Below are 12,070 nucleotides of genomic sequence, written 5' to 3'. Positions count from 1 at the left end.
AAGGCAATTGCCTTTTGAGGTCATCAGGCTGGGGCTGTGAGCCACTGCTCAGGGTAAAGTAATGTAGCCTTGCATGGCCATACTATATCACTGCATTTTTTTTTCTGGTGATACTAGGCTAAAAGAAATGCCCCCCACCACCAATGCATCACAACAAGTCCGTGTAGGAAGTTCTATTTATCTGAGACAGTCCACTCAGTCATTTGCAGCAACAATTAAATCCCTTTAATTGAAGACCCGGTGTACCAAGACTATAATTAGTAAACCCACATCATATATATCCTGGCTGGAGCTGCTCTTTAGACATTGAATAGAAAACGAACTGTGTTGATCAGCCCCACCAGAAAATCCTCATGGGTAGCCTAGGCCTCATTCACACGTACCAAACACCAATCAAGCAATGTTTGGTCGTTTTTTTGTTTTTTTGGGCCACCACAATGCTTTTCCAATGGGAGTCACATGGTTTGATCAAACATTTGTGTTTGATCGCTGATTGCTGAATGCTCCCCCCTCATCAAACTAAAATGTTTGGTCAAACCATGTGACTCCCATTGAAAATGAATTGGAGCAGCAATCAAAAAGCAATCAGGCATCACACACGGACCGAACATTTGTTGTGTAGGTGTGAACTAGGCCCTACTTTGACACCTGATTGATTGATTAATCAATTAGGTAGTAGGTATACTAATCAGGTCAATTGATTGAAAAGGTTTTTTAACAGTTTGAAGAATAAGCACAGGAATGTGCAGTTCAATAGTATACAAGGTCTGCTAAGAGGATTACAAAATAATAAAGAAAGAAAGCACTAAGGCTTGTTTCCATATTAGGATCCTTCATTTTCAATTCATCACTTGGTTTCTCGCCCCCCTAGTGGCGAAAAATAAAACTCCTGGGAACTCAGATTAATCACTTGGTATAATTACCCCGCTGTTGACCGTTTTAGTACAAACTGAGTCCTTGTTAAATAAAACGTGTAGCCAAAATGTATAATTTGACAAGGAAATGTAGCAGAAGAACGTTAATGTCTCATGCATCGTCACATACTGTACACGGCACGCCAAGAAGCTCTCACATTACACAGATATCCACGGGGGGGGGGGGGGTACTTTAGTTCTAAATAACTGGACATAAAGTCGTTTATTTTCTGTGGCCACTGGCCATAAGATTTTTTTTTTTGGGGGGGGGGGCAGTTCACAGTTGAACTTTTAAGCTTTAACCCGATAACATTTGTGACTTTTCTGACACAAAATGCGTGCAGCCTACATCGTGGCAGATGTTGGACATATCCATCGTTGCAAAGAGTACAAACACTGACGTGAGACTGGTGACGCAGCGGCTACCCCATTCATTTAGGACTGAGACAGACATTCATGCTGCTCTCACTACTGCATCTATCCGTCCCGAAATAAGCACTCCAGTCGCTCCGGCTCACTGTTTTTTTTGTTGCAGTTGTGAGCATGCAAAACAACGGCCGTGATCGTTACAGGGATTCAAGGAAAACATGGAAAAACTGCCTACATTTTTACCAATGCACTTTATATTTATTCATCTTTAGTCTGGAACTTAAGAGGACCGTTTCAGGTAGGAAAATGTTGAAAGTACTGTATTTTTCATTCATGCAAACTCGAAAAGTAGTGCAGTCTAAATCTGGCTGGAACGTCATACCAACTTTCAGTCATACTTTGCATATGTTGCTAAATAACACCGTCAACTGTTAAACTGTACATTTCAGATTATGATGCTTTGGTATGCCACGAACGAAAGTCCGAATTCTGAGTGGAACCAGATGTGGAGAGGGGAGGGGGGATGGGTCTGTGTGGGCTTATGTTTTTACTAATGTGTTTTTGTGTATTTATTTATTGTATTCTCCACAACGCATTATATTTGTAAGCCAGCTGATTGGGCAACTCGTTTAGATTTCTTTCTTTGTACTATTTTTAGTGCCGGATGTTAGCCTACTTTGCATTGTTATACGGCCATCATGGACTGACGCTGCATTTGGCACCCTGCGGGCTGGTGTGACCTTAACATCCTGTGCAATTAACTCAGTCAGTCCATGTTGATGCAAGTAGCGAATGGGATCACAACGAGAAACTATGCTTGTGTCACCGGCGCTAGGTGTGAATATTCTGCAATGCATCGGGGTTAAGAATGAGACATTTCATCGTTTTCTTCTTTTGTGAAGCCTCAGTCAGCGCCTGAATCCATGGGTCAGGAGACTCAGGACTAGAGTCGGACTCAAGGGGATGAATTAGCCTATATCATAAGCACTGCCAAAAAAAAACAACTATAACTTACATGCCACTGAAGTTGTGTTTGAATTCGGTCACCTATTGACAAACTACTGTATGGTTACAAAGGAGAGCAGTTGAGAAAGTTTGTTTATTCCAAGTGGGGTTCAACGGTGTGTCTGTGTGTGTGTGTGTGTGTGTGTGGGGGGGGGGGGGTATATACATTTTATACACACAGACACCTCTTTTGTTTACCCATAGAATGATGACATTTGTTGAAATGAATATGTTAAAAGCAATCCGCTTATTTTGGAGCTTATTTCTGAGTAGGGCAATAGAATCTTTGTGTTATCATGCACCAGTGTCTGTTAAGGCAAGATACCAGACTATCTCCTCACATCAGCATAAACAATTGGCACTGCTTTGCTTTGACTGTCTTTGAATCCTCATTCCTCACAGTCTGTCTGACCTTTTAACGTGTGTGTGTGTGTGTGTGTGTGTGTGTGTGTGTGTGTGTGTGTGTGTGTGTGTGTGTGTGTGTGTGTGTGTGTGTGTGTGTGTGTGTGTGTGTGTGTGTGAGAGAGAGAGAGATGGACAGACATGGACAGACTAGAGTTTATTGTCTGATATCTGAACAGAGGAACCGATCAAAAATAAATGTTACTCTTGTCTTGTGTACCTGTACACATGAAGACGTAACAATAAAGACCACCTTGAATCTGCTTTTCATGATCACACTAAAATGCCTGGCCTGCTTGAAATCTTAAATTAAGTGGATGTTCCTTTAAATGGATTGACTGAAAACTAATTTCAATAAATTTCATCATTCTATGAGTAAATAAAAAGTTGTGGTCTGCAATCAGTTATGAATACAATTATACCATGCATGAATAACTTTGCAATAATTTACAATACGGTATGCAGTTGTCACTCTTCTTTCACACATGCACCATCTGTAGCTATAGGCCTATGAACGTATCTAGACATTACCCGTAGGGCCTGTCTGTCTGTCTGTCTGTCTGTCTGTCTGTCTGTCTGTCTGTCTGTCTGTCTGTCTGTCTGTCTGTCTGCCTGCCTGCCTGTCTGTCTGTCTGTCTGTCTGTCTGTCTGTCTGTCTGTCTGTCTGTCTGTCTGTCTGTCTGTCTGTCTGTCTGTCTGTCTGTCTGTCTGTCTGTCTGTCTGTGCCTGCCTGCCTGCCTGCCTGCCTGCCTGCCTGCCTGTCTGTCTGTCTGTCTGTCTCTCGCCCCCTTAACTCTCTGGCTTCTAGTGAGATAAGCGGTTAGACTGTGGTTTGGCAGTGAGCAGTGATCAGTCACATCATCCAAGTTAAGTTTTGTTGCTGATGGCAGCAACAAAATGATTTTTCTTATAGGAACTCTTATTTGCTACAACTCAGATAAAGTTAAACCCACTTAATCTCAGAGGTTAAGACCACCATAGAACAGAAATGAAACAAACACAGGCTGGAATTTCCTGTCTATTTGTTAGTTGCTTTTATAACATTTTCCAGTTAATGGAATGTTGTTGTTGTTTTTATCTCCAACATATGTCAAAATAAAAAAGGATTCCCAGATTGTTGTATAGCGTGAGAGAACAATTTCTAATTTCTAAAAGCCCCACTAGCAACCCCTAGAGGCTTTGCTGCTCTTTACACCCAATTGGAGATTTGGCAGAAGGGTGGTAGTCTAGACTTGAGAATCTATGAAGGCATACTGTCATATCGTTTTCATCCTGCACTGTAAAACCCCAAAGTACTCAGATATGAGAGAGGTTCATGCAGGGCAAGAACATTTATTTCCCCTAAAGAATCTTCCAGATCTCACTTCGCTCAGTTAGCTGAGACGTACTTCTCTGTGTCATCACATCAGTGGGGGTTCCATATCAAGTGGGTGCTGATTCAGTCAAAATGAAAATCCTCACATCAACTTGGACCCAGCTGCAGTTACAATTTACAATTCAGGCATTTAGCAGACGCTCTTAATCCAGAGAAAACAAAAACATGGCAATACATCATATCATGAATCACGTAACAGTGGAATATCTATATAATGAAACTATGCATATATTATATATAGTGCTATATCTACATAATGTAAGCCTTTGCATATGCCTGTAAAGGTCGTTGGGGCTAGGGCAAGTGCTACGGCAAGAGCTACAGGCCACGATGGAGTCTGAAGAGGTGTGTTTTCAGACTACGGCGGAAGATTGGGAGTGAGTCTGCAGTTCTGATTGTAATGGGAAGTGCATTTCATAGTTTTGGAGCCAGAAGGGAGAAGAGTTTGGGACGTTTGGAGCGTTGTCCCGGTGTTTTTAGTGAAGGTACTTCCAGCTTCCCTGCGTTGGCTGATCTGAGTGCGCAGGAGGGTTCAGATTGTCAAGTCAGAGGGTTCAGATAGTCAAGTCAGAGGGTTCAGTTAGTCAAGTCCCATGGTCTTGCTGTTTATCAGTCATCCAAACCCTGTTCTTCACCCATCCCCTCTGTACACACCCAACACCCACTCCTCCCAGCAGGGAAACCTGGCCCAGAAGCTGACCTGATTATGAGGTGGAGGTTCTGGGAAGATCAGCCTCTCTTGGCTCATTTGCTGGTTGTTCTTGGCTGGAGTTTAAGCTTCTCTTTTCAGCAGGAAACAGCCTTTAGTCTGAAAAGGGGTGACAGGGCATAGAACAGAGTGTAAGTCTGGATGAGATCACAGCAGGGGAGATGTTGTGTCTTACATTTCACAGGCCTAATGGTTTAAGGGTAATCTGGAATCCTCCACTCAATCTGATTTTTCTAGAGTTGGTCCATATCAAACACCAAGCCGACAATTAAGGATACATTTAGAAATAATTATGATGCTGTACTGTTGATATTTGCTTTTCTTTGTCTCTTGAAGTTGAGTTTAAATTGAGTATTGGTTCAAAGACAGTTCCAGTGCCAGCTCTAAATTTCACAAAATATTATTGCGACCGGAGGTTGCAGTGAACTATGAAACCTTGCGTTTTTGACACCTAACCCACAATTCAAACATACGTGCTACATCACAAGAAGTGTTGCTTTTCTGTTTTTGTTTATTGCTTTGAAATGTTGTATTATGTGTATCTCGACGACACTGAAAATGAGGGTGACCTCAATGTCTTTCGAGAATAAATAATGGTTTGAAAGAATCCCTGTCACGTCACCTAACTCAAAGCCCCCAGGTCATCGTGACATCACGTGACATCAGCCCCCAGGTCATCCCAGGCAAGCACCCACCAGGTGCCCAGGGCATCGTGACATCACGTGACATCAGCCCCCAGGTCATCCCAGGCAAGCACCCACCAGGTGCCCAGGGCATCGTGACATCACGTGACATCAGCCCCCTGTATATGGTGCCCAGGTCATTGTGATTTATTGGTCAAAGTTCATCCCATGCCAATGCGACTGCACTCGCCCAGCAGTCTGACGTCACCCAGGCGGATGTACTGCCCCAGCAGTACAACCTCCACACTCTCACGGAAGAGACTGCTGACGAGCGGTGCTGTCATCTGGCCAGAACTGGAGTTCAAACTAGAGTTCTCAACAGGCCCGAAAATTAAGGCCTGGCCCTACCCCTGGGCCCTTTATTTAAAGTCGATATTTTTATAAGATATAAAGTACTCCGAGTCCAGAATGCTATCAATGCACCAAGACAGACTCGAGCGAACAACAGCTTTTCTTAAATGTTTTTTGTCACATGACATCCTGTATACATTAGGCCGCAGTCACACATCTCGTGCAACACACTTGCTGTTTGCTGCTGTTGGAAATAACAATTTATTTCAGTTGCGAAGTGCGAACCCTGTTCACACACTTGTTCTGTGTGTGGTTTTGCTGCCTTTGTAATTTGGCTCAGCACGGAAGTTGGAGGTTGTTGGTTGTCTTTTCTTGCACCCACAAGTTGTTAGTTTCTTTTCCTCCTCTTCAGCGGGTCCTCTCGTCTGATCTGAGGTCGTTGGTGAGTCGGTAGGGGAAATCTGGTTGTCTCCACAAGATCCCGATTCCCAAGTCAGAGAGTGTGTCCATCCACGGGCCAACCCCAGCAACACCAAATGGTGTTGCATTTTAGTAAAATTGTTCCAATGCAGTTTGATTCTGAAGTGGTGGTTAATATTCTGTGGCCATAGAAACACAATCCCGGAAACCGGTGTGCAAAGCAGAAACCGTGAAAGAAAGTCAAAGCTTGTATGGTCCATTTGACACGAAATATGAAGTTTGGAGGGTCAGCTGGATGACGGCTCTCAGAGACTCAGAGAAAAACAAAAAATACAAAAAACAGAAGAGGCTATTGGAGAACCTGATTTGAATAGGGACATATGATCTGATGCAGGACAATGTCACTATGACAGAAAGAGACAAGATGGGTCTGTTCCAAACCACATACTATATATATTCCTCTTCTAAATCATGAACACATAGCCTTTGATTGCCCTGAAACAATCATTCCCGCTAGGCCAAGGAAGAAATGCCACCCTACATTTTTCACATCTGCCACATCGTGGCACAATAACAGGCAGATTTCTGTGAGCAGCAATGTTCAGCAACGTTGGACCGACCGGCGTAAAACGTTGCATGCACACTCTTTAAAGGCCAATGGGGAGAGAGAGATGGGGAGTGACACGCAGCAAAGGTCGTCGGGATTGGGACTCAAACCCGTGACACGCTGTCAGGCTGGAATGGTTTGGCAGTCTAGGTGCTCGGACATCTATGCCAGCCGTCCGGGCCATTTAACAATTATTTTAAGAAAAAAGGTCACTTGCACCATATAATAGAATTATGGAATTATATGCATGTCATGTCAGAGATGCTTTCTGTCAGTTACTTTTTGAGATGGGATTTAACACGCAGCCACGCACGCAGCCACGCACGCAGCCACGCACGCACGCACGCACGCACGCACGCACGCACGCACGCACACACTTACACACACAGTATAGTGTATCCCTGGCAGGCAAAAAGTTGTTCTTCCAACTTGAACCTTTCTGGCATCACAATTAGTGGACAGTAAACAGGCCTAACAACAGGGTGCTACAGTGAGATGGGTGGCTATGTAGCACAGCAGGGCGGTGATTATATTTGATTACACTGTACAAACCACTGGCAACGGGGGCTCTCAAGAGTGATTTATACTCGGTTGTTGTGTACCGAAAATAACTCTATAAGCTCACGACGTGTCATGCTGCAACACGTTGTGAGCTTGTATATCTGCAATTTATGCTGTGCAGCACCAGTGTGCAACTAAATATAAATCAGGCATACTGTTTTGCTGAACCGCACAACCATTGTGTTTTGTATTGTAACTACATCTACAGAGTAGTGGCGCTCAAGCTTGACACTGGTTCTCCAGAAGCCAACCACAGATGTTGAGTGAAAGAAGAGGGCTACAACCGCTACATTGATTATTGTCTGTTCAAGATTACAGGGAGCTTGTAGTGCTTTGAGAGGACACTCCATTTTCTCACCATCTATAAAAGGATATAGCTTATTAACTGCATTAACCCTGGCGTCCCTGTTTTGGGCATGTGCCGAAATAAATCAAAATGTTTCATTCAACAAAAAACGTTTTTTTCCAATTTCTTTGGCCAGGCTTGGGAACTGAATTCAGAACTTGCTCTCAGGCTGCTTCAGAGCCTAACCACCCCCAAATTATTATTATTATATTTTCCAAAATAGTGAAAACAGCAGATCTAAAAGGTCAAAACGTGTCGCATTGTGACCCGGTTGTGTATAGGGTTAATACAACGTGGGAGATTAGTTCCACTGTATGAGTGTATACTAAGGCAGTGGTTCTCAACGTGGGGTAAAAGGACCCCCAGGGCAGGGTTCTTGAGGGGGTTCCAGCCCAGGGTGTCCCCAGCAAAATTAGTAGTAGTATTAGTAGTAGGTAGTAGGTAGTAGCATAAAAGTCATTATAGCAATGTGTCACATTGTGACACATTGCATGCTTGTAGATCTGCTATCTTCAAACAATCTTGAAAATGTTTGAACATTTTGGAATAGCCTACCTTTGATACATCTTAACAACACAAATAGTGTATGGAGGTCACAAACTGGCACAAACCTATAGCCTGACTTTGGCCATACTACTGATAACGTGTATTCACTCATGCTTCCTCCCCAAAGGCGTGAGTGAATTCACATTATGTTTCTGGTCAAAGCCAGGCTAGCACAAACCCTTTTCAGATGGGGGTCTGTGGGCCAAATAAATATTAATGGCATGAAAGAGTTTGAGAACCACTGTACTAAAGTATCCCCATACTCAGAGGTCCTGTTTTCAACTAAATACACAGTGATATTTCCCACCTTCCCCACTTCCTGGCCCCTTGCAGGAGCCCGTGGAGTTGGAATGCGGAGGGTCTCACTTTCTCTCTTCTAAATCCCAGATCTGTTTGTTTTGGGGCTTTTCGTTTTTGCACTTCTAACGGCACCACAATTCAGAGCCACAGCTGCTCCCTCCATATACTTGTCTCTCTCTCTCTCTCTCTCTCTCTCTCGCTCACGCACGCACGCACGCACGCACGCACGCACGCACGCACGCACGCACGCACGCACGCACGCACGCACGCACACACACACGCACTCTCTCCCAGTCCCTCTCCCTCCCTCCTTCTCTCTTTCTATTTCTATTTGCTGCAGATTTTCTCTTACAGAGGGCATATAAACATGCGTTACCACATTTACACTCCAAAGCTGTTTTTACTACAGTGCCAGAATTGTTCCAGCAAAAACATTAGCCACGGCCCACAAAGACCGTTAGAACACTCTCTGACTCGACGCTCTCTCTTTCTCTTTGTCAACGTCATCATCACACTATCCCAGTACTTTGATTTCTAACGTTTTCACTACAGGGACATTTTTATTTGCCAGTACACTGTGGAAAAATTACTAGGAAGCTTGCCGTAAAATTCCTATCATCACCAAAACTTCCGCCAGACAATATCGAGTGCCCGTTTTGAGATGAATTAAAACATTTCCACTATAGTTCCTGCACTTTGGCTATGTGAAAACGGGGTATAAGACTGCTTGGTTTTTAACTGCATTGTCCAGTGTCTTAAAGCAGGTTAAACATAGAAGAAAAAACAAAACGGGTGATGAGAGAAAACCACACAGTTTTTGGGAAGTGTTGGTTTTTGTTCCCGACATTCCAGTCACTCTTGCTTAAGTTCAGCCATTTTTTCCCAATGTTTTTACGTGTGTGTGTGTGTGTGTGTGTGTGTGTGTGTGTGTGTGTGTGTGTGTGTGTGTGTGTGTGTGTGTGTGTGTGTGTGTGTGTGTGTGTGTGTGTGTGTGTGTGTGTGTGTGTGCGCGCGCGCACGCACACGCTCCGTCTTTGCTCAGTCATCATTTTGTTAGTGTTATATTTATTTTGGATAATAAAAGTCTGGTTGAAGTGCACTGTGTATGTGGCATGGCTCTATGACTGAAACCATGCAGGCCACTATTGTTCAAACTACTGCATTTTGATGTAATGTCTGCCAATGAGGCCTCAGCTGCCTCCAGCTGCAGAATGAAAAAGGGTAATCAGGGGCTGTTAAAATATATTTAGCAAAGCCTTTTCTCACCAGCAGAGACTCACTAAAAAGTTCTCATGTATTAAGTTCCTTTACACTTTACAATATTGGTCCCTTAAACCTCCAACCGCTGCCTATCCACAGGCAAACCCTGTTCAGATTTAGACTACGAGGAGAGGCCATTCCAGGTCAAATGTCTGGAATAGTGCAAATACCGTAGACACGGTGCATTGCGAAATATTCTATTGTGATTTCTAAACTTGGATTAATTACCGCATAAACAAACATGTGTAACCACTTTTCACATCTCACTACATAATACATCCCTCCCATTTACACTTTTGGATGGGCAGATGGAGTTTATTCGTCAACAGTTGGTTAAAATGCTGCAATGTTTATAATGCAACTTGACACTCTTATAAATTATGTCAGAGAAACAAAATAAGTTGTGGTGTGTTATCACAGGAACTGAAAAGCCAGCTCTAACCCAAGGCTAAATCTATTAAATTGATTGTTCTCCTGGCATTTTCCCTCCTCACACCAGAAGCTAATGTGGAACACTTTGAACAGCATTATTGACTGACGCCATTGTTCATCTCTCCCTGCGCAGGGCCACTGGACTCGGATGTATTTTCTTTCTTTCATGAGGGGGCCGCCGGCTGCCTGGGGGTGCGGGATCACTCCGTGGACGTGGTGGCCTCTTGCAGTGATGATGGCCAGCTCTGGAAATGGGTGAGCCGGGGTCGCCTCTTCAACATGGGTTCCTCGCTGTGCCTGGGCCTGACCACAGAGAGTGATGGCTCTCCGGGGCAGGGGAAGTCTCCGCTGGGCATGTATACCTGTGACCACCAGCCCCCCGGAGTGCGCTGGACCTGGTACTGCGGCCAGGTGCTGGAGAACCTGAACAACTACATGCCCGTTCCTTTACCAACAGCAAACGCCTCTGCGGGCTCTCCCGCTGTCACGGAGCACAAGTGGCGGCTCAACAGGGAAGACCAGGACCTCTGCAGTGAAGCATACCGTGGTGCGTATGTTATTGTATGCTACTGACCATATTTGCATGCCCCCCCCCCCCCCGTTTCCCACCCCCTTAAACATAAGAGCAAAATGGCCGCCATGTGAATATGGTCAATACAGTAAAGATTCAATTGTATTTTGTGGTGGTTGATAATGAAGAAACTGTGAATCCTTATTCATGCCTTGGAGAATACACCTCAGAGACCAAACTGACAGAGTTCAGAGGGAAGAGCATTAATACTCTCAATAACGAGGCAGGCAGTGTCAGCATAAGTGCTGTTTTATGGCTTTTATTAATCCTTTAAGCATGTACAGTATGTTACTACTCAGAGTGAATAGCCAAAGAGTCTAGAGAAGAGAGTTTGTTTATTTTTGTTCATGTAAAGCGCTGTTGGGTTTTTGAAAGGCATTATAAATTTAAGTTATTATATTATTATTACTAGCCCTTACCATGCCTTGTGGCCGCGGGGGGCACTGTGGCCGCAGGGGGTACTGCGCCCTGGGTGCGTTTTCGCATTTTTAATTCACTAATAAATTAATTATTAATTTATAATTTGTTAAATTGGAAAAAGGGCTTCGTTAAGACCTCCATATTATTATGGTCAATGCCTGTGTGAAAAGTGGGAGTGATTGGTGCAGGCAGTGAGGAGCTACGGCAGTCACAGTGACACACAGACAGACATTCAGACAGACATTGTCAGAATTATAGTATGATTATAGTATGATTATAGTATGATGATTATAGTATGATGATGATTTACAGAACCACATAGTTTATACAGGTTTATACCAATAGACCTGACATCCAGATGACAGGTCAGAAATTCTATCAGTGTTTGTAAACAAGAATAGACTTTTCTCTTCTACGTATATGACATTTCCACTAGTTCTCCATCTGACAAAGCCGATACGGCTTTGTCAGAAGATACTACTGACATAAGGTAATGTCACCAAGGCAATGAAGAAACACTTGTTTCTTTTCATCATATGATCCAGACTATGTTGTACTTCCCTTATTCCATCTATTTTCAGCTGTGCCCTGCTGTGGCTCTGGGTGAGGTCTCCTACGAGGCAGGTGGTGTTTTTGTTGCGCATGCCACAGCTGTACAGTATGTTTTCAGATGAATGCAGCAAATTGTCATCCCCAGGGCATTTTGAGGACAATTGGCTGCCTGCCGTATCCATGCCTCAAGTGTATTTGTTTTATACTAGGCCTATATGTGTGTGTGTGTGTGTGTGTGTGTGTGTGTGTGTGTATATATATATATATATATATATAGTTAACACAGTGGTTCTCCTCGTGTCCAATG

General features: G+C 43.7%; 1 protein-coding gene across 1 annotated transcript in view; it reads left to right on the top strand.

Annotated features, from left to right (window-relative positions):
• Positions 1 to 5,631: 5,631 nt before the first annotated feature.
• Positions 5,632 to 12,070, top strand: part of mrc2 (mannose receptor, C-type 2) — a gene marked incomplete at its 5' end in the record, with an annotated part of 29,921 nt that continues 23,482 nt past the window's right edge. The window contains 2 exons of the mRNA XM_079520819.1: positions 5,632 to 5,779; positions 10,354 to 10,767. Coding sequence (XP_079376945.1) covers positions 5,632 to 5,779; positions 10,354 to 10,767 — 562 coding nt within the window. The remainder of the gene's footprint in view (positions 5,780 to 10,353; positions 10,768 to 12,070) is intronic.

The sequence above is a fragment of the Electrona antarctica genome, assembly GCF_951216825.1.
Source record: "Electrona antarctica genome assembly, chromosome: 14".
NCBI classification, from domain to species: Eukaryota; Metazoa; Chordata; class Actinopteri; order Myctophiformes; family Myctophidae; genus Electrona; species Electrona antarctica.
This window is presented reverse-complemented; position numbering and strand designations above follow the sequence as displayed.